This window comes from Ciconia boyciana, chromosome 2 (genome assembly GCF_034638445.1).
Source record: "Ciconia boyciana chromosome 2, ASM3463844v1, whole genome shotgun sequence".
NCBI classification, from domain to species: Eukaryota; Metazoa; Chordata; class Aves; order Ciconiiformes; family Ciconiidae; genus Ciconia; species Ciconia boyciana.
The window spans coordinates 148,283,269-148,311,189 of record NC_132935.1 but is presented as its reverse complement, the minus strand read 5'-3'; the positions used below and the strand labels follow the sequence as shown (position 1 = coordinate 148,311,189).

Here is a 27,921-nt window from a genome sequence, read left to right as displayed (position 1 = left end):
ATTTCCCTGCTGTTGACTGTTGGTCCACCGGGACTACGAGTACTGTAAAACATTCATGGCTATCCTGGGCTTCTGGCACCAATCTTTAACAAGTTCAGAGTTTAAGAATGTCCTGAATGTGACGATCTCACTAGTATTTCCAACTCTGTCCCTTTCATGCTTCTCTGCATCTTTCCAGGAGCCCAATACCAGAGTTTAGGCAGTCCCTCTCAAATAAAAGAAACACCCAAGGAAAAGCAGGACTCGCCCCTTTTACTGGTTACTATGGTACTGCTCCAACAGGAGCAAGATGACTTACTGATACTTCTAGTCTACCAGGTGAAGTTTTTGGATTCATCTTAGGTCCATGACGGAAGCAGCAGTAATGTCACCCTCCAGTCCGTGACTCCAGTAGAAGGGACTCGGGATTCCCTGGAGGCCTCATGCTGGTGGGCACATCAGGCTTTTCTTCCCCCTCATCTACGGGTCTAAGCAGTATGAAGTACAAGTCTAGTGGCCCAGTGTATACGTGCTATATACGCTCCCTTCTTAGCATTGACTAACAAACAGTCAATGCCCAACAGAGCCAGAAGAAAGATGGTACCCAGTTCTAGAGCTTGTCTAGACAGTGCATGGGTTTAATCAGTAGAAATGCCTTCTGTTCAACCAGTCTTCTGAGCCTTTTCACCTTACAGCATAAAACAATCATCAACTACCCCTAGAATGCAGGGAATTTTTTCTAGCCCTGATGGCTGAGGAGCCATTCAGCAGGTGGGAGGGTTGGGGCTAGGGCTGCCCCTAGCTGTGCCAGATGATGTTTCACGTTCCCCTACTGTTAGTTCTGAGCTTGCTCATTTACCTATCTTCTTTCAGGACTCCAGTTTTCCCCATTTGAAAATAAACCACAAATATGCAATCCTCAGGACTTGAGCAATGGCACAATATACAAATGGCACACCATCTTCCTGCTGCTTGTTCCACAAGCTAGTCTCAGCTGTAGGCTGCACCTGACTAGCAAGGGGCTAAAAATCGTGAGGGAGCCATAATGCATCCCTTGTCTGCCAAAACCTGTACTACCACAAACCTCACATTTGATCTTCAAGTGACAGTACGGGAAGGGTCAAGTTCCTCGCTGCCTGGGAAATAAAAGACCAGGAGTTCAGCTGTGTGTTTACCAAAGCCTCCACGGACAAACTTCTGAAAAGAACCATTGAGCTGGTTTTACAGAAAATACAATACAAAAATTACAACCACCACCAAAGGCCTCGATCACCTTAACACAGGCACTGTGTAGATAAAGATCTCGTCCCATCTCCACAGAGCTCTCACCAAGTTATTTCAAAATGAACTGGGGCCATTAGAGCAACAGCTCACTCCTCCTGCAATTTCACAGTAATTTCTCTTTGAAGGATGAAAGCAAAAGACTCTGACATCAGGCTATGGCACAGGGCTGCAACTGGACATTTACATCCAGTAAGCAAAAGTGTCCCTGGACAGCATTACAGCTGCATCAGTGTCTCTGGAAAGCAAAAATTTACATGAGAAACATTTTTAAAAATTTGTTGTAATAAATTTTAGTGGCCATTGTGCAATTTAAATCCTTCCTGTCATATGACGTTAACAGAAATATTCCATTCTTCTACCAGACTCACATTCACACAAGCAGTATGCAACTATAAACATTATTAAAGTTTATTAACAAAAGCTTTGTACATATCTTTTCATACACTTGGAATTTTACATCTAGTCAAAATAACAGCACATTTCCATCTTACCTTTTGTACAAATTGTTACAGAATATCCACCAGTGGGCTGAGTAAGTAAAATAAACCACTGGTTTACTTTTGTAAAGTATCTACAAAAGTGATTTGTGACATTTTAAAAAAATTCCCCAGAACATATAAAAATAAATTATTTTTACTTTTTCAATTAAATCTACTAATTAGAAATATTACAAATCAAAATATCAATGTTTTCTTATGAATTCTTCACAATACAAAACAGATTCACAAAACTTTATTTACAGAAATGAGGTAAGAACTGTGCAATGTTCAACTAAGAAACATATTGCAGAATTAACATGTTCTTCCAAATAAGTACACAGTGGAGGTCTAATTACAGCTGGGTCTTTTCCTCTAATAATTCCCACCTTAATATTGATTAGTGGTCATTACCCCCATTTACACTATCCTTCACCATACTGCATAGACTCATGCCATGACATCAGCTACTGCTGGAAGTGCTGTAACACAAGTTCACCCGTTTCAACCACTGGTAAATTTTAGTGGGAAATATTAACTCACTTTTTTGGTAATTTATTAGTGAAAAGTGACCCAGGTAACAATCTGCCTGAGCTATCTGCAGTGGTATAAACACCTCGAGTAAAGGCAGAACAACAAGGCTGCTGGTGCAACGCGGAATATCACCGCTGCTAACAAGGACACGTCTAGTGCATGATCAGCTGTTTGCAGCCATTTCAACAAAACGGAGGTAGCAACAGGCACTTGGTTTAGGCCAAACACAACACATACTTCTTCCAGTGTGGCCTTCTCATCTGGTAAGAAAACTTTGTCACTGGAACCAAATCGGTTCCTTTAAAAACCTCAGAAATCTAAAACCTACACCGAAATTAATAAACTTTGGATTCCATACTGTAATTCTTACTCAGGAAAAACTCCCACTATATAACAACAGGAATCTAAAGGAATAAAAAGTTCAGAAGTGGATTCCCTTATGAGTCAGGTTTCAAAAGAGGTGTGTAAAAAAGAAACGACAAACAGCAAGTCCAGGCTGCCATTACAAAGCTTAGTCTAAAAGGATATATTGCAACTGCAGCAGAAGATCAGACTGGCTAGGGCTGGGGCTGGTTGGTTTTTTAGAACTATTGCTCTGAAACCAAAGTAATGCATGACTGCAGACAGTTTTACTAGCCTTTAAAATTATAAGATTAGGACTGAGAGTCAAGTATATGTTTTTCTATGGTTGAATTTGTACTTAGTACCATCATACTGACAATAATTATGGTTTGCAGAGTTTTATCTACTTCACAGTCTGAAACATTAAGAAGTACATCCATTTTAGTGCAACAAGAAAGCAAATGAAAGCCTACCAAAAATATCCTTATGAAAAGTATTAACCTTTTGCTGTGCAGTAAGAGTTCCTTGTTGCATTTCTTCAATTTGCAGTTCGCAGCCAGATGAAGTGCTATAGCAGCAGGACATGCAGTTCTCAAGTATCATTCAAATGTCAACTCTTCTCTGACGCAACTGGTCCAGTTTTATCATTGAGCCTCTGTGTAAGAGAAAATACTTCTAAAAATCAGATTATAAAATACAGAGTTAAGTAAAACTAAATTCATACAAATGACAAAGCAGATGAGGTACATTTACTAGAGCTATCTAAATAGTAACTTCTGCATTGTAAAGAATAATCATATATTGTAGAATAAAAAGTGGGAAAGGAAGGAATAATTAAAGGAGTAGTCCTACATTGAAGCAACTCATACTAAGGTAGCATTACAAAATGGTAGCATACAGCTAGCATTACAAAACACCAATTCTGCTTCTACTTTCATTCCAACAAGACTTGCTGTTCCTGGCTGTTGGTCCCTCTGTAGAACCGCATGATGGTCAAGACAAATACCAGGTGACCTCAGCTAAGTTTTCTCACTGGAGAGGGCTGAAATCTACACTTCTCCATCAGAACAGAAATACAATTTCCATTTTGCCCCTGTCACGATTATCTTTCTTTCATAAATTGCTACAAAGACATTTCCTGCAAGTATTGAACAGGACTGAGCAAAAACCTCATCTCATTCACTGAGCATTCAGAAATGCTTGAAAACCTGTTCCAAATGGAAATAGGATTAAAACATTCAAGCTTTTGGCAAACAGAGGATTTGTTAAAAATTCTTTTTAGATTAAAATAGTTCAACAATCCAGTTCAATCTCTCTCAATTCTAACCTTTAAAAAAAAATAAAAGCAATTTCAAAAGAAATTTCTTTCTAAGGGTTTTGTTCGACAGATGTTCTGACATTTCCTGGAATTGTTTACAGCTAACTGTTACAAGAACAAAAACTAAAATTGTAACAGCATCTTTGTAAAGTATGCTAGTGCTGCCCGGTCACGCTGTCCAAACCTAGTAATAGCCATTTCAAAAAATTCAAAATAAGGTCACCTATAGAATAGTTTGTTCTGATGCAAACCAAATATAGGGTCTTGATTCCATTCACTACTGATTTCTAGAAAATGCAGGGAGATAGATTTTAAACATACTAGAACAAATTGTGAACATTTCTAAATGAAGGCAAGGCATTGAGCAAACCCCTGTGATAGAGCGCTTCTGCTCTGACAGTCAGCGATGGGAAAGAACGTGATCTTGCCAGAGTCCTGCAGTTTGCAGTACAGTTGCATCACAACAACGGACCAAACTGGACAGTGACAACGGCCATGCGCAAAGCTGATTAAAAGTAAACACTCGTATTTTTGAATGGAAGGGAGCTGTTTCCAGGAAGACTGTCTCGAAAATTCATCATTTATGTTTTGCGTCTCACCTTATGTTTGGGAAGTACCACAAAAGCCCAGCTGCCTGAGTCCTTCTCCACCACTGTGCCCCTAAAGCAGCTGGAGGCTTTGGGGGTAGGGAGCAAAGAGGGGACCAATATCTAGCCCCAAACTCTTCCCACCTGCTGTTGCAGACAAGCTTCCCTTTTTTTACGACCACTGCCACCTGATGTCTTCTCCAAGGAATACTGGAACTTTGTCCTCCTGCTCTACTCTTCCTTGGTTTTTACAAGTTCCGGATGCTCCTTCCCTTCATCCTCTCTTATCTTAATTGCATGACCCTCAGAGAATTAAGTGTATTCTCTGACTCCTTGAAGAAAAAATTCCTGTCTTGGGGATGGAGGTTATGGGCAAATGCTGAAGACAGTGGAACATGTTTGCCAGAAAAACGTGTCTTGTTTCCTTATCTGTCTAGGAAAGGTTTTATTACTCTACCAAGCAAAGGAGTCACTCAGCCTCCCAGTGTACAGCCTCACCTTCCACATCAGAACCAAGACACGCATAGACCATTCTCCTAATACATATTTCACCTTCCAGCAACGGGCTCCTCATCTCTCAAGGCATCAACTAATCTCTGCAGCTCCACAGTGCCCGAGGCCTGGCCAGGAAAAACTCTTCAAGTAAGGTGATCTACAAAATAGTGGACACAAAGCTGGGGAAGAAGGTGGGGTGAGGAGGACTAGGGCTTGCAGTTGTAATTACAAGAGGAAGGCACGGGTCACTGGATTGGTGTCCTGATCCAGGGAAGCAGGAGGGTGCAGCAGACAGGTTACGTGTAAGTGACTACAAGTTACAGAGTTCTGAACCTCATTAAGTGCAGCCCAAGGCTCAAGAAAAATAAAATAAAGAAAAAATCCACTATCCTTGAGTTGTGAATACAGGCACATAACTTGCTTTGTATCTTTTAGTTACCTCATGAAGGCACTACATTGAAAATGAGGTGAGAAATATACTTACTGTCACCTTCTGAGCTGCGTTATCTCCATGAATTGTAAGGAATGGGTTGGTAGTAGCTGCATTAAGTGGTGAGGCCTGTGTGCCTGAAAGTAAGTTGTTTATGGGTATCTGTGCTCCTCCAGTAATCTGCAATTGCTGTACTTCAGACTGATGGTGTTGGTGGTGGTGATGTTGTTGCTGTACTAATTGATACAAAAGGGCCTGATGTTGTTCCTTGAGTAATATGAGGAGAGGGAGGAGGAAAAAAAAAAAAATCAAGAATTAGTTACTGAAAAATAGCTCCTCCCTCGGTTCTTGCTTATCCAAATCTTCAGTCAGTGCAACCCTTAACCTAATCCCAGCTAATTTAGGTTACACTAATGAAGTTCCATGAGACTGTGGGAAAGGGAAGAAAGTGCCTGTAAAATTTCCTGAAATCAGTAGCTCAACAGAAGTTCAGCTAAGCCTGCTGGCTTCGTCAGGCCTCTATCAGAAGAAACATACCTGAGAAGAATATCGAACCATGTTTGTCAAAGTACTAAAACTACACAATTAGCAATACAAATAGTTAAACCAGTTACCTAATGGCCTATATGAACACTGCAAGGCAGAGCAAAGACAGCTCACAGCTCACGAGATGATACCCAAAAATCTTTTGCTGGAGTCCTAGTGGAATCGGAGAATAGCTTAGGATATTGTTAGAATCCATACATGGTCCCAAACTCTGCTGCCCACAGCTGATACTGAGTGAGACAAGCCACTATGTCCACACAGGACAAAATGGGACTGATGGCACAAGGGAACAATTCTTCTAGTAAATACACGCAGCCCAGTAATATCCTGTAATTTAGCATGACTATCATCCAAAAAAGTTGAAGCAACTGAAAAACTAAAATACTATAAAAACCTGTGATATCAAGTTAAACACATTTCTAGTATTTATATTAGGCTGAGGAGTTTATCCATGCCTTAGAATACAATAGAAGACTAAATCATAATTAACAGGAAAACTTACTGATGTGAGTTGCTGGGTACTTAGTAATTGCTGAAATTGCTGGTGCTGTTGATGGAGTAGAAGTTGTCTCTGTTGGTCAGGAAGTAATCCTAGTCCCGAGGCACTGTAGGGTTTGACAGGGTAATACTGTAGTTTATATGAAAGTATGGGAACTTTTTACTTCAGCTTTCCATTGAAACAAAGAAAAGACGTATATAAATAGACAGTTCCTATTAGCATTTTGATTGCATACTGCCAAGTATTAAATAGTCTGTCCAGTTGCAATTTTTGATACATACCTAGACATTACCACCACCCCCAGGCTCATTTATGTTGACCAACAGCAACTTCTTCACAGTAACGTAAGTCTACTACGTGCACATTATTTTAAACTCCGATAATAATCAGCATTTCTACATTTTTTCAAATACTTTATACAGAAAGGCCAGATCTTATATTGTAAAACAGCTCTTGCCAACCTTTAATACTTAGTTAACTAGTGTTACTACTTTGCCTTGGATTCCTTCTAATTCTCATCTTTTGTTATATTCAAATCTATCACTATTGCCTGTACCTTGTCTGCAATTTAGCAAACACATTCAGCCTTGAAGTGGGCCAACTGATGCTGCCATGGAACGAAGCAGGCTGTCTCTGCACTTGCCTATTGCTTAGCTCCCAGTCCCTATTTTCATGCCTACATAACATTTTCTGCAGCTATTTAGGAAATTGGGCAGGGAACTAATCCAGCTGACAACCAGTCTGGAAATAAAGGGTTTCTTCAGCTATGCCAGTTCACTGCAAGACCAACAGCGTGAACAAGGGTGGTTTTGGAACAGGAGACCAGGAAGGCAGCTGGATTTACTCTTTCAGTACCAGTGTTAGCTTTTACTAGTTTAAAACACCCACTGAATTACTAAGGTGTAGTTTCACGATAGGTTTACCCTGCTATTGAAAGGTTAAGTATTTCCCTTTCAGCTGTACACTTCTGGCCCCTCCCCTTGCACTAGCTCTTGCACAATGAGCTGCATCTCGTGGGAATGGAGCTGAAACCTAAGCCAATACAAAACACACTGAAAGATTATCTAGTAATGTAGATGAGGTTACTCTGTGAATGCACAAGCACAAGTACCAGCAAGAAGGTGCGCGCAGGATGACCAACAGAACGACAGGATTGCTAGCTGTGATTGGTAGTAAAGAATTAAGTTAACTTAAATCAGCCACAAATCGGCACAGTTAGGCTACAACCATTTAGCTCTTCAGGACACAATTATTTATCTTGCCTTTCTACAGTAGCTAGCATACTGTAGCCTGGCTCCATGATCACTTTGACATTTACTTTGTATTAACCAGCCAGTATGAAAATACCCATAGCATCACCATTCTCTACTGCTGGGTGTGCTGGTTTTGGCTGGGGTAGAGTTAATTTTCTTCATAGTAGCTAGTATGGGGCTATGGTTTGGATTTGTGCTGAAAACAGTGTTGATAACCCAGGGATGTTTTTGTTACTGATGAGCAGTGCTTACACAGAGTCAAGGCCTTTTCTGCTTCTCACTCCACCCCACCAGCGAGCAGGCTGGGGGTGCACGAGAGGTTGGGAGGGGACACAGCTGGGACAGCTGACCCCAACTGACCAAAGGGCTATTCCAGACCATATGATGCCATGCTCAGCATATACAGCTGGGGGAAGAAGGAGGAAGGGGGGAGACATTTGGAGTGATGGTGTTTGTCTTCCCAAATCACCGTTACACCTGATGGAGCCCTGCTTTCCTGGAGATGGCTGAACACCTGCCTGCCGATCAGAAGTAGTGAATTCCTTGTTTTGCTTTGCCTGCACACGCGGCTTTTGCTTTACCTGTTAAACTGGCTTTATCTCAATCCACGAGTTTTCTCACTTTTACCCTTCTGATTCTCTCCCCCACCCCACTGGGAGGGAGTGAATGAGCAGCTCTGTGGTGCTTAGTTGCCAGCTGAGGTTAAACCACAAGACTGGGACAGGGCAAGCAACTTTGTTTCATACTTCACTGGATGGCCTCCATGCTATGGAAAACACGTGCTGGGCTGCACTTACTATTTCCCATCATCCATTATTTCACATCATCCATTACTATCATTTCTACCACTCCCTTGGTTCTCAAACCTCTTGTCAATGGTCTTTTTCCCTAGCCAAGAAGTCCATTCTACTGACCTTGTCCTGTGCAAGCCATTTTGCCTCTGATTATTCTTGCTGTACTGTTTTTTTCCTTGTATTATATCCTTTTCTGAAACTGCATAATCAGAACTGCACATAAATATTCCAGGTGCACACACACCAGGGATTTAATGTGACAGAACATAAAATGGGTAACACCATTCTATTTATTCCCCACTGCTAGCAATGTTTGTTTGATTGTTGATGAAAGCAGAAATGACACTTCACTTGTCTAAGGAAACTCCTAGCTTTTCTTCCTGAGCTACAACAGGAAAACTCAGGCCTAACGTAAGCTAGAACTGTGCATGTGTTTGACTTTCAAACAATGACACTCATCAATTAATTGAAATTCCTTCAAACAGCTTTAAATTCAATTGTATCAAAAATATTTGTAACAGCTGCAAAAAATAAGTACCTTCAGGTTGACTAATATTACCATTATTACCTTCTCTTTTTACTTCACTTTTTCTGTATTCTTCTATACTGGAATGAATCTTCTCCACTGCGTTTTCATTCTTTTATCCCATTCTTTCTTTTTTCCTATATCATGTTTTACCTTTGCACTTCTTTTTTCTGCTGCTGTTCTCCCTTCTCTTTATCCACTCTGTCTTCCCCTCTTGCTCTACATTGGCACTTGAAAGAAAATACCCTCAGCCAGCAGCTGAGATCTAAGCATCTAGAAACAAAACCTAACTGCAGAAGACAAAACGCTGCAGCTTCCCAGAAGAGGCAGTTCACTGGATTTCACCACAGGGCTTTCTCTAAACCAGATCAGCTTGGAATGTAAATTTAATCCTTTTTAGCTTCTCATTTAAAGGTATACGATTAGCCTGAAACTCTCCATCCTACAGTCTTCTCTGGTTGTGAAAATGTAAAGAAATAAGTCTATCTTTTTCCTCAACTCACTTAATCTCCTGGCTGCTAGCAATCTGTATTAAGCCATCTTTTTCCCAGAAAAGGATAGAGTATTTTTCTCTGCCAAATGAATGTAGGCTCTTTTACCTACCATTTGAAACTCTCTCAAACAGCAGTGTGCAGATCAGTGTTTTCTCACCTCCCTATGTCCCACAGTTACAGAGCTCATGTGAATAAGGACAATATGCATAAAGAAGTCTTCAACTATTGGTGAATAATCTAGCTATTTTTCCCATGAAGCTGTCCAAACAGATTCTGAAGCTTGGGAAGTTACTGTAAGTAGCAACTTACAGGAACATCTGTGAAGTCTTTTAATTATAGACAAATACGAAAAAGTTAGAAAGTAGGGCTGAGTTCTCATGTGACTTTCCATCACCTTGGGAATACTGATTTAAGCCAGCTCCAAACTTGATCACCACTGTGCGATCTAACCAGGTTTGGAGAGCTCGCAATAGCATGGTAGCAAACCTCCATGCCTGCCTGTGCTTGTTGCCATTTAACCCTCCCACTTACGCAGTTCAAAGAGTAGTGATGCCTAGAGGAATTTGACATTAAAGTAATAGTCAACTAGTTGCCACTGAAACAGCATTGAACTCAAGGGTGGCAGGAACAGATGGTTTCCCATATAGTTTCAGAACCAATAATCTCAACTAGTGGAAAATACTTTTATATTTTTTTCTTCTTTTTTTTTCTTTTTTCTTCATTCAAAGTCATCCCAGAGCTTCTTCACAATTTAGTTCCAGTAACAGAAAAGTTTTTTCATATTTTTCACTGAAGTATTTGTAATGGAAGAAACAGGAATGAGGAATGTACATGTCATTGCTAAAATTCGATTAGTGCTAATTAGCATTAGTGCTTGCTCGGCCTGAACTTTTTTCCTCTAAATATACAACTAGAAATACTGAAAAATCACAGAAAATGGGGACAATTGTGAAACACCTCAAAAGGAAGGGGGCCCAGCAAATCATCTGGATGAGCTCAATAAAGCAGAGAATTGTGTGGAAAGTGCACTTTTAAATTTAAAATTAATATTAATTTTAACTTAGTATTATTGAGGGAACAGTGCAGAAAGAGATCATGCAAGAAAAGAAACAGAAATAGAAAAATGGAAATGCTGGCAGAGCTGTACATCATAAGCTTGTTGTAGCAGAAAATAGGGAATCGTTGCAGTATTCCAGACTATGCTAGAAGTTAGAATGAGAGCTAATGAACAGGATACTAGTTGCAGTATTCTGTGTGAACTGGAGTAGTCTACTACTAGGCTACATACTCAAGAGCAGTCAAGATGGATATATCTAAAAAAAAATAAAGGAGACAAAAGAACTTCTGCAATACAAAGAGTCAAAAATAAATAATATGTGTATTAACAAAATCATATGAGGAAACAGCAGCATGACGGTATATTTTGGCATTACCTGAAAGCAGAAAGCATTATACAACTGGTTAATATTACTTATTTTGTCTAGTCTTTCTCACTCCTCCCCACACTTTTGGGGAGAGCAACGCAAAATTCTTGCGTTTTCAGCAGACCTCTGATACTCAATAAAGAAGATAACTTTTCATTAACGAAAGGTCTTTTGTTTAACATATGAAATGTTATGTTCATATATGATATAAACTATGAAAAATATAACCTCCTCAGTAAAAATATCACATCAAAACAACAGGATACACTTGGAAGTGTCGGGTTTTATGAGCCTATTGAAGCAATACCACACAATCATACTGTACACGAACATTCAGGAGCTGCCAAACAAACAGCGAGGAAAGAAACTGGAAAAAGAAGCTACAGAACCAGGGATGCCTTGCATCATTGCCATCACATGTGCCCTTTTTGGTGGGTAATACACCATAATCTCCAAAAACAAACCTATTTAAAGACAAGTAATCCACTCCCTATTTGCAGGCATTTCTTTCTACATAGAACCATAGCTCTCCTTCCTAAGCGAAGGCCAATACAAGGGGTGGGGGGGAAGGGAAGCGGGGAGAATGAGTTAGCCCAGGCTCTGCTCTATCCCAAAATACTTCCCAAGCAGTCCATTCCCCTTCCTGGAAAGCCAGCTGTCTCCTTTTGTTACCCATTTGCCTTGCAGCTCAAGCAGCAGCAGTTTATGCTACTGAGGGTACCTGGTTCTTGGGGAAGGGCTGCTACGAATACTCAAACGTGGATCTTTTTATGCATTTAAAAATCCTTAGGAACACCACTTGAAAAAATAATTTAGTTGTCTTTGGAGCCAGAGATGCAGAGAACTGAAAACACCATGCAACTGTATTACTACTCTGGTTAGTTATGCCTATTACATCTTTAATTACATGACTGTATACTGTTCTCCTCTTCCCCCTCCCCCTTCTTACTGCAACAAACGGTAGCTTTGCCAGTGTTACTTTAATCATGGAAGAACAATTGGCAGGACAAAGAATATTGTTTTCTGAACTAAAAAAAGAGCTGAAGCACATTTACATAATTACATTTGTTTGGGAATATGACTAGATTTAAAAACAGGAATAAATGGACACTAGGATTCCCAAAAGCTAAACATCTTTTCTTTAACTTGACTATTCGTGCTTCCATTAAATGCCTGCTTACTTTCATTCACAGATCAGGAGGAGAACCTAGTTTGACAATTACAGGCTAACAAAGAAACAGTACCTTTTGAATAAGTGAGTTAAAAAATACAGCTAAACTGAAGAACCCAGGCGCTATCAGGAAAAACAAAAGTCAGCAAATTCTTACCTGTTATTTAATGTGGTTGGCAGAGGATGCGTTGCATTGGGTGGCACAGTTGCATGAGTGAGAGGAGAAGGGTTCTGTGATATTGTTGCTGGGGTCTGAATTACCCCATTTAAAGCCCCTACAATTCCATTGATTGCCAGCTGGCTGGCTGGCAGTGCTCCAATTATTCCACCCACACCAGGCACTGCAGGAATGGTGGAGGTTACAGTCTGCATACCACTAGCTAGTGCCCCCACTGTCACACCATTGACCTGTTGAACTCCTGTGACTCCTGAGCCTTGCTGAGCTGGACTCTGCCCAGCAGGTGGTGGAGTGGAAAGAGCTGATGAACTGCTGGTGCTTTGTCCGCTGGAGGTTATCTCCTGGTGTAAAAACAAACAACAAAACCCCCTCAGCTGCATAAAATTTCACCTAACAGCACAATGCAAGGACTATGATGAGTTAACTTGTAACAAGTTTAAGTTGAGAAGAAACAAATAAAAATTACCTGATTTAATACAGGAAGAGAATTGTCTGGTAAAAAACTGTTTCCCAGATGAGGGCTTTTACTGCTGTTCAAGGAATCAGTGCTAGGTGCTAAAGTAATTATTTCAAAAAACACACAGTAGTTAAATTTCTATAACATGTAAAAAAAGATTCAGAATAATTATTTCAAAATAATGTCAAAGGTAAACACAGAAAATGTAAAGTCAACCTTAAAAATCATTGCTGAATAGTAAAATATTAACTAAATAATTGGTGAATCAATAGATTCAACCAGATGTGCTCCAGGCTGAAGTAAAAAAGAAACTGCACTGAAACAAGTAGTAGTGGTTCATATAAGTCTTCCAATTGACTTTAAAACATTTAAACACACAAACAAATACTTAGTCTATATTCATCCTACATGTATCTGCATCTCTCATCAATGGCATATGTGGATGAAATAGATATTTCATATAAATACATGTTCGAATTACCTTGACACTTTAATACTCTACTTACCTGCTTGTACTGGAAAGGCATGTACTTGATGAGAAGGGCTAGGATTTGAAGTTATTGTTGGAAAGGGCACCGAAAGCTGTGCATTGAGTAGCTGAAGCCGCTCCTTCTTAGCAGTCAGATTCTTTATCTGTTCTTCTAACCGCCTATTTTCAACCTGAAGTTGGTGTAATGATTTAAGCATTCCTAAAACTAAGGTAAAAATCCATGTTATCTTTCACAATCACATTCAAAGAACATCATCTTAATTTTTTTTAATTTCTGTATTACAATTTAAGACTAGCATTAAGTCATATGTGAAAATATAAATAAAATTATTACTGAGAGATACATTACAGAAATTTGACTTCAAGTGGAAAGGTTTAGGATCAATTTTGTGTAATTTGAAGTGCAGAAAAAAATAGGTAGTATGTGATAGTAATTTTGCAATGTATCTACACCCTGATACATTGGGTGTAGATACATTAGATAAAGTAGTACATTAGATACATTAGATAAAACATTAGACACAAATACAATAGATAAAGTCACGTCATTAGGGCTCACCTTCATTTTAAGCCAACAGCAGTACATGATAACTTATCCCCAAACCAGAATACAAAAATAGTATTATTTTAGTAGCACAGGTTAATTGCATAGTTGGGAAAAATCTATTTCAGCTGTAGTATTAGAAATTCTAAACATTATCAAAACAGAAGAAGTTTGACAAATATGCATTCAACTAACAATACGGCCAACAAACAACATTTATGTAAAAACAAGCAAGTCTGTAAAAAGGGAGTTTTTCTGCTTTAATGCCTTGTACAGTGAATCACAAACTTACAGAAACAATTAAAAAAATGTCATCCAACGTGAAGTTATCCTGACACACCTTGTTGTGAGCAAGACCTCTCATTTGCTTTGAGCAGCGATCTACAAATCACCCAGCAGGGAGCACTGTGTGAGCACTTCAGTTACCACCCCTTTTTTGCAGAAAAAGGGCATCATCTTCTGTACTAACCTGATTTTTACCAAGCACAGTTTTCTCAAACTCCGATTTGGTTTCAGAACTTGGATTTCCCAACTAGTACTAGAGTGTGACTGTAAAGCCACAGGGATAGCATTTATTTTTTTTTTAAATTCTAAATTGTATTTGTTTAACATGACCTCTGGGCCTACTACAGACATAAGTCTACTGGTATAGGCACATCTGGTCATTTCCCAAGGATTTAGCTTTTATCCCTCCTCTTCAAGAACATACAAAGGAACCCTCAGTGAGCCCAAATGAGATGCAATAAGACTTAGCTAAACCTGTCCTCCAGCTATCATGTTTAAAGGATTATCCCTGCATGAATTTCCTCACAATTAGCATTTTTGTCAGGATACCATTCATAAAAATACCAACTAGATACCACTTTACCAATGAGAAGAATAATATGTTCAATAAAATATAACACAAACCCCAACCTGTTATTAAAAAAAAATTTTTTTAAATGCATTCATTGTCTTTGATACTGATATATTGTTGAATATGGAGATCCAAGTGATCTACTCATCACTTATGCTTTTAACATATTAATTCTTGGACTACTCCACTCTATTAAACATAACTTGAGAAAATAATGATTTGCTTGCTTTGTGAATTTCATGAGAAACGCAGAACATAATAAAGATACGAAAGCCCAGTAGGACACCTGCCTAACATTTATAAGTATTTTTTTAAAACAGCAACAGAAGTAGACAGTTTAGAATTAAAAAATGAAAAATATAACAATAAAAAAATTATTACGTCAATTTATATCACACAATATAAAGCCACTGTGCTATACTATTTACAGTAGTGGATCTAAGAGTCCAGAATTCATTTCCAAACTCCGCAATCGACCAGCTGGATCCGTAAGTCACTTCCTCTTGCATGACACAATTTCCCCATCCATAAAAATGTAGATAATTATAGAGAACTCTTTTGTAATCTACTGAAGCCATGTGCTGCATTATGAACTATGTTACAATTATACACTACAGTGATATTTCTATTCATAGGAGAAAATAAGTTTTTTTAAAATTCTTGGACAAGCACTGAATGGCAGTTCTGAATAACACAGTTAACAAAAGCAGTAATAAACAGAATGTGAGTACTTACTGTCACTAGGGGTGCCTTGCTCTAATAAAAACTGCTGTCCTTCACTCCATTGCCTCTCCAGAAGCTGTTCTATGCTGGCTGCTACTGGGGGCAAATTTTCCCCACAACTGTTCCCTGATTGATCGTAGCGAATCTGCAAGCTGCTTACAGGGGATCTGTTGAAAATATTGCAATGTATTGTTTAAAGAAAAGGATGGAAGAAAATGTATCAGTAAAAGGATGCTGAAGTTTCTTACTTTACATCAGCCCTGAGCACCTACATATCTTACACTTCCAAGACTAAGTTAATTCATCAAAATCCTTAAGAACTCCTGGTTCTCACTGCCAAGGCTTTAATAAAAGAAAGATGTAATATTTCACAGTGTGAGAATTTATACTGAGAAGCACATAACCTCTTTTTGCACACAGAATAACGTAATACCTAACTGGCAAACAGCATTGTATTAAATTATACAAGACATACTTCTACAGCAGGAAACCATTGTATATGGATACATAGAGCACCTGTCTTAAAAAAAAAAAAAAAAAATAAAAAAAAAAAATCTTCAAACCTTTCCCAAAGAAAACTGGGAAAACAAAAACAATGTATTAAAATCAGCACAGTAATGGTACTTCCACATAGAAAGGCCATATATAATTCCACTGCCTAACTTGTTCTAAAAAGAATCATGTAAAACCAGATTTTTGAGGAACTACATGAAAACATTATTTCACAAGGGATGCAACAAAAGTTAAAGTTATCCTCTGCCTGTCCTGTGCACACTTAATATACTTCCTTTTTCACTCATGACCACACATAGTTCAAAGAATAATCCCTTTGCCACATGTCTTTTCTCATTCAGGAGAAAATTAAATACTCAGCACACAGCTACAGAAAGCTGGGTACCCCTCAGGTCCTATGAGAAGGCTTCTTTTGCATTGGATGGGACAAAATTTAACCTGTGAGCAAAACCAGATGCTCAGTATATTTCTGACTCGGGATTCTGGCCTCATGTATGCATGGCCCCACTCCTCATACAGGACTAACACCAAAGCCCACTAAAAGTTGGTTGGTGTTTTTGTTCGGTTTGGTGGTGGTGGTTGTTTTTTTTTTTTAATCAACTACAGTGAGCTCAGATTCAGATTCTTATATATTAGTTTTTACTGTAAGTAATAACTATTGGTGCCATCACAGGATCACAGCTATACTGTTCTCCCTGTAGTGCAAACTTACCAACAAGACCACCATAGTCCCAGTACAGGACAACATATAGGGCTCAGGAAATCAGTGTGTTAATTATGATTAGCGTAATAAGCAGTGGTCACAGCACATTAGCTACCTAATGACTGTCAAGCATTTTGTAGGCACCAGAGCAAAGCGATTTTTACGAGAAAAGGTTTTAAGTAGGTGACTTAAGAGGTCTGTAAGTATTTATAAATAATTCCTCTTTTGCATACAGGATGAAAGAAGAAAAACACTTGTTAAAACAAAAAGCCCCGATGAATGGATGACCAGCGCAGTGTTTTTTGACACAAGATGACAACTCAACAGCATTTAACAGTTCAGCACAGACATGGCAAAAACAGCCTTAAAACTAGTTGTTTACATGACGTGCTGAAGTGATAAGAAGGAAGGTTTATGCGGAAACATTCTGAACAGATGTACTACACTCCACACAAACAACACACTTGAAAAAAAAAGAAAAAGAAAAACATAAAAAAATCCCCACATGAAACCAAAACCAGAAAACAAATACAGAAAACCACCACACAACCCCCCCCAGCAACTTCTTTCTCTGTATGCATGCTTTTGAAGGGCGCAAAACGCTACTCTAACAGATTGCGCCATTTGAATTCTAAATCACCAACAAAATGTTTGTTGGGCTTAGGACTGTTTCCTATCAATTTCAAAAAGGTAGAAACAAAGCAACACATGACTGTATAACCTCTGCAATCCTTCACTGGAAGCTGGGGGCGGGGGGGAAATCTAGATTTCTGTGTATCGCAACATTAGGCAATCCATCCCCTTCCAGCTGAACCCCTGCCTCGTCCATTAGACATGATACGGTTCCTCTATACTAGGGTTGAATCCTTATTCCAAATAGTATTTGATCATAGTTTCCAATAGGATTATAAGTGTGCTGTATCTGCAGGTCCGATGCCGTCACTGAGATGGGAATCTCTTGTTTCATGTTTCATACCTTGCTTACTTTCACAACTGTTTTTTGTTTAAGTTTGGGGTACAGTTATTCATACTCTTATAGTATTAATTGTAAGCAATACTGAATTTAGATATAGGCATACATCCATATTTCAATGCAAATATTAATAACACATTTTTAAATCTAAGGTTAAGTATGGGGTAAAAAAAGTTTAAGTGCTACCTTGGGAAAAGCAGCAATTCCTTTGCAAAATGGAAACAGCTCACATATAGCAGGTATATTTATATTTCTTGTATATATTAAACTTTAAATATGACAGCTTAAACATCAAACACTGTGGTTATATAGGGCTACAAAGATATAACAATATGAATTTGAAATGACCATACAGCTCATGAGTCACATACGTCTTCTCTGAAGAGCTGCAATCAGCTGCGTCATCAACAGCAAACAATTGTTTCTGCAAGTGTTTTTATTTTAAGCAACTATTTGAAAATTACATAGTTCTTTCAGAGAAGTGTGTTATTTATGATTTTCATAAGCTTCAAAGGGAAGAGTCAGAACTTGCAGAAAAATAATTTTCATAGCTAAAGCAGGTAACATTCAGAGTTGCATTCAGATAGCAGATTTTTGAAGCTAGCTTTTTATTCACTATAAACCATATTTTAAGTAATCCGAGTTACTTATTTATTTAACTGGGGAACGTGGGAAGTTACCTACACATTTTAGAGATGTAAACATATGTGTGATCTTTCTTATTGTGCAAACCAGGGGTGAAATTTGCTGACTACTGAACTTAATTGAATGGGTAAGTTTTCTAAATTTTTTCCATGCTAGGTATTTCAGACTAAGTTTTTCCATCTTTCAATTTTGGAACTACAGCAGTGATTTCTCCCCCTCCTCTCCCTACTCCCCCTCCCCCCCCTTTGGCTTGTTTTTGAACAACTCTACTGCCAAGCAAAAGCTATCTCCTCTTTGCGAAGTGATACAGCTTCCATATGCTGAAGGAAGCTCTGCAATTGTGGACTGAGGTGGCCTTTGTATCATACAGTCCTCCTTTGCCATCCTCACCAAAACCAACTGAAATGTGACCAATTTGACCAAGTGCTGGACTGTATATACCCTGAAAACACATTCCGTAGAAGCATCATATTTAAGAAGTTTAGCTTCCCAAATATTCTACCTAAAGACAGCCTGAACCCAACTATGGCCTACTGCAAATTGTACAAAGTCCAGGCCTTTGCATATTAACTAAGAAGGCATTAAAACTTGTAATTACCACAACACGTATGCATAAGAGGACTACTTAATATATAATCAAAAGTTCTGGAATTTCCTAGTTGCTGAGCGTTTCCCTTTGTAAAATTCTCTTAACTTACTTGTTTGTATATATACAGACATGTTCCTTATTTACAGGAAGATTTATAGGCTAATGTAAATATATGTACTTATACTGAGAACACAGTCTAAACTAATTTGTAAATTCTCTATTGTTTTAGAAGCAACACGTGCTGGAAAGATTAAAAGCCAGTTCATGACTAGGTAATAACACCTAAGTATTATAATGGATATTCTCACTCCATTTGACAAGAAGTCTTTTGATTAATCACAAAATATAATACAAGATCAACACCACCAGGCATGTACATTAAATTATCTAATTTGGAGATATTTACTATAAAGTACTGTAATAAACACATGCTGTAACAATCAAATGCATTGTTACAATGCTGCATTTGTGTAACTACCATTTTTTAGCTATCCTAAAATCCTTTTCAAGATAAATCCCCATGGTTAGTCCCTAAGTAAAAAAATTACAGTAATAACACTATAAAATCTAATTCGTATGGGATCCAGCATGGAAAATAAAGCCTTTTAAAAACAAAGATTCACTTAAAATACACAGAAAATATTACTGAAGTATTTAAAACACAATATTGACATTTTAACAGCAAGTATATTAAAACAAAATAATGTGATACAATTCCAGCAGAATTCTTATGTCAAACTTCTGTAGTAGGGGTGAATTGCAGCAGAACAAAAACAGTACTTCTTTTTTCCCCCACAGAGAATTGTTGCATATTTTGAAGCGGTGAGGGAAAGGTAAGAAAATATTTGTTTGAAATTTTTACTGATATTTAACTTCTTAGACCATCTTATTCCTGTGATTGTTATAGTCTTTAAGTCTGGAGGATTTTGGAATTTTTGCAAATATGACTAAAAATATGATTATGGTAACACATCTGAGGAGATAAGTACTACATGTGGATTAAATGATAGAAAAATCCCTGTAAAGCAAGTCTCCATTTCTTAAGTAAAGTCCTTCATTTGTAAACCTTATTTCAGTTGATATGAAAGTAAATTTTAGCACATTTTTAGCTATCTGAACATATTAGCGTCTTTTTTAGATGGATGTATCTATATAAAAATAAATGTATGTATATGTGCATGTGTATATATATATATATATATATAGGCTTTTAAGACACTTATGTATTACTAGCAAAAAGACAGTGAAGTTTCCAAATCTTAAAACATTTCCTCTGCCTTGCACTCTCCAATGTAAATAACGCTTACCGTGGTGAGAGACTTCCTCTGGGTGAACTTCCTCTGCCAACAAGGCTGCGGCTATTATCTCCGAGATCTTGATCTGCAGTGTAAATATTTCACAGCTGACAAATCGACTCTTCTTAGATAAGAGTTTTAAAGCTGATGTAGATATTTTAAAAATACCTTAAATCTCAACTTCTATCTGTAGTTACTGCTGAAGAGTGAATACGTAACTAGTTTAAGATTGCTGAACTGTAGCATGTAAGGTGTTGTCCTTACACATTTCTGAGGCTGTACCAGGCCATGGATTATGTTCACTTCTTTCATTCCTTTCAGTTTTACAGCACAGAAGCGTGGTTTGCATTTGCAGTACCCTCCCCTCAGCCACTTTTAATTTCTACGGTGAAAGTAATGAATCACAGCTGTGGACAGCTAATCTGTATGCTTATCACAGCAAATCCTGATGCTCTGTATTTTTTTAACACTTTGCATCCCAAAACAACTCATAAAATATATAACGTATTAAACTTAGCGCTGCCACCTAACAAGCACACATTATTCTGCAAATTTACGGAAAACTTTATGAAAGCGTATAATTCACTAATTCCTATTTATAAGCAGAAGCATAGGAAAGTCCCTCGCTAAAAAGGTAGTAAAACAAACAAAAAGGGCCTCATTAAATATACGAAAACGTTTTGCTTGGAAGGACTCAAAAGGGTTATTTTCCCTATGGCCTCTCAATAAAATAACCCTATCTGCCCCCTTCAAGGTTGCCCTCCCCCTATTCTGAGTCAAGCGACCTCTGACCTCTTGGAGGGCAAAGACATGACTGATCCATTCTTGGTAAACTGCTAAACTCATTCCCTTCCCCCAAACAGGCATGACTACTACGACATGTCAACAAATCCTTACGGAGGGAATGAAACAAAGCAAAGCCAGCGGCTCATTAAAACTGTAGAGGAGAGCCAAGGGTACAAAATGCCAATCGGTAAATATTCACAAGATTATTAAATGCTGCAGAAGTTCTCTAACGGGATCTCTTTCACACGAAGTTGTATGTAATGCAATTTCATGAATTATGCAAATAAAGGTTTAAACTATTCACGACAAAACCCAGAGCTGTGTTACTCTCGTTGCAAAGAGCTCCGAACTGAACACATCAATCACAGAAGTCACAGGAGACATTGTTGCATTCCTGCCTGCTGATGGCTCTGCTTAAACATTTACATTTCAGACAGGGAAAAAAAAAAAAAAAAAAAGAAAAAAAAAAGGAAGAAGAAGAAGAAAAACCGCGGTGTTCTGCAGGACAACTGAGAATTTACTTCCACCACGCACATAACAACTTTATACAGACAGTGAATAACCAAATGCTGAGCAGAGTTCAAAAATAAAATTTAACAATCTTTTTAAAAATACTTAAGTCTGTAAAGTTGTACATTTGCCACCAGCAGCGGGAAGCTTACCTGCTTGGCTGTTTTCAGACTGAGCTATAAGTGCTGCCATTGCTGAATTTGGATTCAGCCTATTGCCGTACATGTGGGATGGAGGCAGACTGAGAGAAGATCCAGGTAGGGTGCTTGCCTGCAAGAAACCAGTTAAAACTTGAATCCTTTTTTTTAAAAGAGGGAGAAATGCTGAACACGTTTTAAAGAAGCCTTCCTCATGCACAACTGTTAATTTTTTTGAAGTTGAATGCTTTTTAAAAACTGAATGTATTTAAAAGAAAAAATATTGTTTTCCATTTGTGAGTACAGAAATAGAATTGCAGTACTTTGAAAATATATCAGGTTTTAAAGTGTGTTTTACTTGTCGTTGGCAAGATCTGTTAATAAAAAAACCTTCTAATAAAAAAATTACTGCAGCAAATATTAAAAATACCTAAATTGCATTTTAACACAACCACTATGTAGCAGGATGGGTAGACTTCCTTGCAATCCTGAAGTATGCACTCAATGCTAGGACTTAGTAGCATGGCGACCATGTGGTTATCCTACTAATTATTTAATCTTATTAAACCATTTACAAAATAAGGGCAGGTAGACAACAGATGTCTCACAAATGCTTGGGTTCCTTACATCACAAGCCGGCTGTGGAGGTCAAAAGGTCCAACTTTCAGCTCTATAGTTTAACTACACAGAGCCATATTTCCTTTGCTCGACTCGGTCATTAGTAAAACCTGCACACTATTTTGTTACTTCCTATTTTGATAGACTTGGAAGCCTGGTGTTTTTTTGTTTTGTTTTGTTTTTATTTTAAAGAACGCAAACAGCCATTACAAGTATGTTTTCTATACAATAGGGGGCTCGCCGAATCACAGCTTTGCCCTGACCCCATATAAGGAACTGTATTTTTGGCAGTTGGCCAGCTCTACTTATTGAAGAGCTCCCAAAGTTTGTGTTCATTCATGTTGCTAACCACAATTCTGAAGGTCTCTGCTGGGACTTGTGCCAAACAAGCGAAAATGAACCCTTAAACAGATGAAGCTAAGGAGGCTGGCCAAAATCTTGCATAATCCAACACAATAAAAATACCTTCTTCCTTGGCTGCTTATGCTTTTTCCCTTTCGAAGAAAAGGTTTGTGTCAAATGCTGAGTTGCAGAGACAGGCAATCAAAGAAAAAAAAGGCACGGCTGCTTATTAAAAAGGCATTTTCCTACCTGATAAAAAAAATTATTTCAGAACAAAGCACAGATTGCAATATTGAGGGGGGGGAATCAAAGATACACAACCTGTGTGATCACTGGTTCTAAAATGAATCTTTTAAGAAAATGTAAACAGCCTTTACAAAGGAAACTTTTTTTGAAAAACAAAAAAAGAAGGTGAACAGTAAGGAACTCAATTTGTGGGACATTTTGACGTGTATAACTGCACACAAGAGACAGGGGAAACATACTGGTTATTACAGCAAAATATTACAGAGTATAAACTATGTCTCTGGAAAGAATCACACACTACCATTAAGTTTTGGCTTTCAGCCAACATATTAAACTTGATGAATGGACTTTTATGAATTCACACAACTGTTTTCAATGATGCTTTATTTACTATATACTGGTGAGAAATTGTGCCTGATACTTACATTCTTCTACTGTCACAAAGTTAGAAAAAGCCACAAGTAATTACTTACAATGATCAGGTTTTTTTCACTTTTCACTTTAAGGTATGTGCAAGATTGCTAGACACAGAACCACAGTTTCACTTCAGATCTGCCTGATTTGTTTTTGGTTTGGGTTGGGGTTTGGGTTTGTTTGTTTGTTTGTTGTTTGTTTGTTTAAGAATTGCATGTCTTTAGTAGAATTAATCTGAATTAGTTGTAAGTCTTAAAAATAATGCAGGCATTTCCACCTACTCAGGTATAACAGCTCCCAGAAATACAGTACATATTAGTACTGTGACACTTACTGATGAAGGCAGCAATACTGCACAGCTCCTGCTATTTTTCCTTAATAAAGGCCTATAGCATGATTATCATCATTATTGTTCACTAGCAACTATTATTGTTCACTAGCAATCTTCACAAAACAAACTTCAAAAACACTGTAGTTTTTTGTCAAATTCTTTCACTGAGGAAACCTTACAGAATGGAATATTACAAGATTCAACCATTATTTGCTTCTGTACCTAAGAGACAAGACTAGCAAAATTAAAAAAATATATATATACTTTATTTAAATAAATTGCTTGAGGTTATGAATTCTACTAACATAGTTTGTGCCTTTTTTTTAAACTACAAACACCAGGTCTTATTTCTGTTTTGTTTTATAATATTTCTATAAAAGATTTCTCTTAATTCTAGTAAGCATACTGCCCACATTTTACACAGAAGCTGCTATACTTACTCTCACTCTGTGTAATTCACTGCAAGGCTGCTTAAAACTATGCAATAGCAACTATATATTAATTTATGATGGCAGGGCAGCTATAATCAGCAAGGAGAATACATGTTTATTTGACTGAAACATGCCCAAATAGCTTTAAGAACTTTCTAAAAGTATCTAAGTATCTTGAAAGGAGTTGCTAAACTCTGTTGAGTAACCATCACATCACGAAACAAAAGACATCAAAGGAATTAAACAATGTTTGCTAAGTGGGTTGATATAACAGATCAAAAGACTTAGCATGACTTAAACAATATCCAAGAACTTGAGTTTTTTCACAAGTGGTGGTTCACCCTAAACTTAACCCCTGTTTATACTTTAAAATAATAGTAAAGGTGTCCTACAACAGGTTGGAACTACAAAAGTTCTAGTGCCATCATGTATCCTGTGCAACTCTCAAAGGAAAAAGTCACATTAGTAAAATTGTTCAAGTCAGCTGGAGGTAAATAAAAAACTTTTTAAATACTTTTTTAAAATGACAAGAATAATGATTTGCGAAGCTTTATTATGTATGGGACGACTTCATCTGACAGGAAAGTAGAGGAGGTGGAGGAGCACTACATTATTTAAAGGTGAAATAGGAGCTTCATGTTTCACTCGCAGTCGAAACAAGCTGTAGCAAGCATTTATTAAAAATGCGCAATCATCCTGTCAATACATATTAAGGTCACAGGACTGAAACATGTTCTAAATGCAGAACTTTTAAAGCTGTAGTATTCTTTACTTCAACTGATTCTATTTAAACAGTCAACACAATACACGATCAAAATGTATGAACTAATAAAATAAAGAGACTGCTAAGTATTTATTTTGAAAAGGCAGCAAATTTTCCTGAAAAGATTTTAGCAGAAGGATTTAAGCCCATCTAGAGGTATATAATACACTGGTTTCATTTATGGCATGTTCAATAAATCAGTAAAGCAATAAGCAGCAGAGCAGCACAGAAGGAAGATGCACTGTAATTCACGGAATGCCTGAGTGCAATAAGAATAAATGATTGATATTTGATTGATGCTTAAAAACACTTTCTCTACAGCAAGAAAGAAAGTGCAAGTATATTCTTCCAATTAAAGAACTAGATTTGCAAGTTAACTAAATTTAACTCGTATATATAAATACCCTCTGAAATATTTAAAATAGTTTTATATTTGTTTGCATCACTCCAAAATGGTATTTTACTGTAACAGTATGACTATAAAGTTTCCCAAGTTGACAACTATTTGCATTCGTAACCGGACTTTTACTTAAATTTCTGGTGAAAACAGTTTCTTAATTTCAAAAGTTACATGTTCTTTAAGCAAAAAAACCAAAGGGGAGAAAAATGAGACAATACTTAGCCGTATACAATTAGAATAGGTCTCAAAAATTTGAGAACCTTTGAGCATGCCTAGTCCCCTGTTCCTTTCAAGTTTTATGCTATGAAATATTTTCTGATAACAGGCCTCATTTCTGTCTCAGCTCCACACCAGTAAGGTTTTAATACTCAGCGTGTGATGAGAGATGAAACCAAGTGTGAACAACTTTCAGGTCCCATGAGTAGGCTGACTGTTGAAGCTGTCAGGTTCAATTGCATCATTCCACATTATTCAATGCCCCAAACTGCTCCCTAATTGTTAGGGGCTTAACATATTCAAAACCATTGTTTAGGCTAATGCTGAAATGCCTACAGTTGAGTTTCCATAAAGAAAGGGGAGGGATTTAATCGTAGTTAAACCATTACTGAACTCTCCTCCTTTCATGATAGGACAACAAGGATGGCTGGAACAACCAATTCCAAGACAGCTTCTTAATCAGTTTATATCCAATCAATATCCCTTTTCCCCTCTGCTTTAAAAACAGACATTGCTATATTGTACCTATGAGTTATATTATGATGATGCTTTACAATTAGTAACAGATCACCTAATTACCTACTTCAGCCAATATCTATTTGTCAACAATAATTTCAAAGGTTATTTTTATTTCTTGTTTAAAATAAAAACATCTCATTGCTCCTGCACTGTCGATATCCCTTGAAGTATGAGTACCAGCTTAATGTGGTTGGGGTCATACTAGGCTCTTCATCACAGCACAATGCTGTGATAGAAAGTGCAAAACTACCCCTTGTTCCTACTAACACGAAGTAAAGAAATCAAGAGCGCCAGGTATCACCAACAACCACTACTGAAAACAATATAAAAAAAATTTGATGCAGATGAAGTTTAAAGCAAAGTTTTCTGCAAGCTATTCTGCTACTCTTCTGAGATGTTACTAATGCTTTCCATGCAATTGTCTAGCTTCATGGAATATGGAAGAAAATTCAAGCACTACACCAAATATTAACATCAGCTTACTTCATCTAGAAGTCATCTTAAACGGATGTATTTTGGTTAATGGCAAGCAATATTTATCTGAACAATGTATTAGTGAAAATAACACCAAAATTAAAAGCTGCATTTCAATTAAATGAGCTTAGATATTCAAACATAGTAATGCTATGTACATAATGATAATAAAAAATTGATAATATACATCTATATAAATTAATTGCTTTTCTTGAGACCTGAAAAGAGATGCCTATCAAGTGATAGCAGGAAAGCAACCTGGCCTTATGTTTCCAGCTTAACTTGGACAAGTGAAGAAAAGTGATTTTTATCCCTAGAAAGGCCAGTTACGCTATGGGGAACATATAACAGTTGGCTTTTCTTGTGTATTCAATGCAATGGGAAGAATGTGCTATGCTTCCTTTTATCCTTTCAGTACTGCTGGTACCATCTTTAACTTCATTTAGGAGATGTGGGGGAACCACTGCTACACATCGTTACTTGCTTTCTCTGAATTCTGTTAGCTGTTCATCTGGGATGGCAATACACACCCACAGAAGCGTGGTCAGACTGCAGTTAACTGCAGCAATATAACCAATTTCCTAGGAAGCCCAAGAGGAAGTTCTGCCACATCAACAGCTTTTCATGCATCACTTTCTGCAACACAACTCTTGAATATTTTCAGCACAAATAAGGAATTTTCTTAGAAATCTTATCTAGACCTTGTTTCCAATGAAAAAAATTTCCAAATTCCTGTTTGTTTTCCTGTATGCCAAGAAATACAGTTGGATTTGAGGACAACACAGAAAATCCTTACTGTGTTGTTTCCACACTGGAAATAAAATACTGTTTCCACATTTCTTCTGAAAACCATCATATGACTTTTCAAAACAAACAGCACAACACAAAATAATATTAAAATGCAGCATGATAAACACTTTATATATTTTAACTAAACCAATACTTTCATTTACACCTTTTAAATTTGTATTTTGGCTTTCATAGTTATGAAGTTGAACGTAATTCATTTTCAAGCAAACTATATCAACTTCTTGACTAAAACAGCCTACAGCACTATTGATGACTGGAAGCAGAAAGTGTACTTTTTACAGTTAACCTCACCCGCTATCACACATACATCACCAACATGAATCAACCCCAAACATCCACTACAGTCTTTTACTCACTCATTCTACGAAAGCTGGGATTGAAAAGATAACCCATCCCATACTGCCACCATTACCATCCAAGCACTCTGAAGTCCTTAAAGTTTGGGGTTCTTTTTAATACAGATAATCAAGGTGCAGTTCTACAAGAAATGTTTTCACTAACTGTCTAAAATAAAAGACTTAACTGAAAAGCTTAATTAGGAGGCTGGAAAAGTTAAAATGAAATCAGAAAAAGGGTTTGTGATATCTTAGAAGAAAAAAACAACTTTTCAATCAAAAAGAGCATTAACTACAAATGTACACATTTTATAATTAAAATCTGTCAGGAAAACTATACGTGACATAAAATCATCCTTTTTATGTTACTAGCAAAAATAAATACTTTGAACTTCTAGCTGTAATGAAGATTCTTGCTTATGAACAAGCAAATAATCAAATACTGTCTTTGAGAATCAATTGTTTTGATTA

The 27,921-nt window shown here is 37.4% G+C and overlaps 1 protein-coding gene across 10 annotated transcripts in view; it reads right to left on the bottom strand.

Moving 5' to 3' along the window:
• Positions 1-1,666: 1,666 nt before the first annotated feature.
• MLLT10 (MLLT10 histone lysine methyltransferase DOT1L cofactor) overlaps positions 1,667-27,921 on the bottom strand; it is a 143,295-nt gene continuing 117,040 nt past the window's right edge. For 7 of the 10 annotated variants that reach the window (XM_072854427.1, XM_072854426.1, XM_072854425.1 and 4 more), the window contains 9 exons: positions 21,567-21,684; positions 20,131-20,203; positions 15,413-15,567; positions 13,294-13,482; positions 12,797-12,885; positions 12,310-12,671; positions 6,494-6,596; positions 5,500-5,712; positions 1,667-3,287 (listed from right to left, as the gene is read on the bottom strand). In XM_072854427.1, the coding sequence (XP_072710528.1) occupies positions 3,219-3,287; positions 5,500-5,712; positions 6,494-6,596; positions 12,310-12,671; positions 12,797-12,885; positions 13,294-13,482; positions 15,413-15,567; positions 20,131-20,203; positions 21,567-21,684 (1,371 nt within the window). In that variant the 3' untranslated portion in view covers positions 1,667-3,218. Of the gene's footprint in view, positions 3,288-5,018; positions 5,173-5,499; positions 5,713-6,493; positions 6,597-12,309; positions 12,672-12,796; positions 12,886-13,293; positions 13,483-15,412; positions 15,568-20,130; positions 20,204-21,566; positions 21,685-27,921 lie in introns of all 10 variants that reach the window. The other 3 variants (XR_012041216.1, XM_072854428.1, XM_072854429.1) reach the window with 3 other exon arrangements.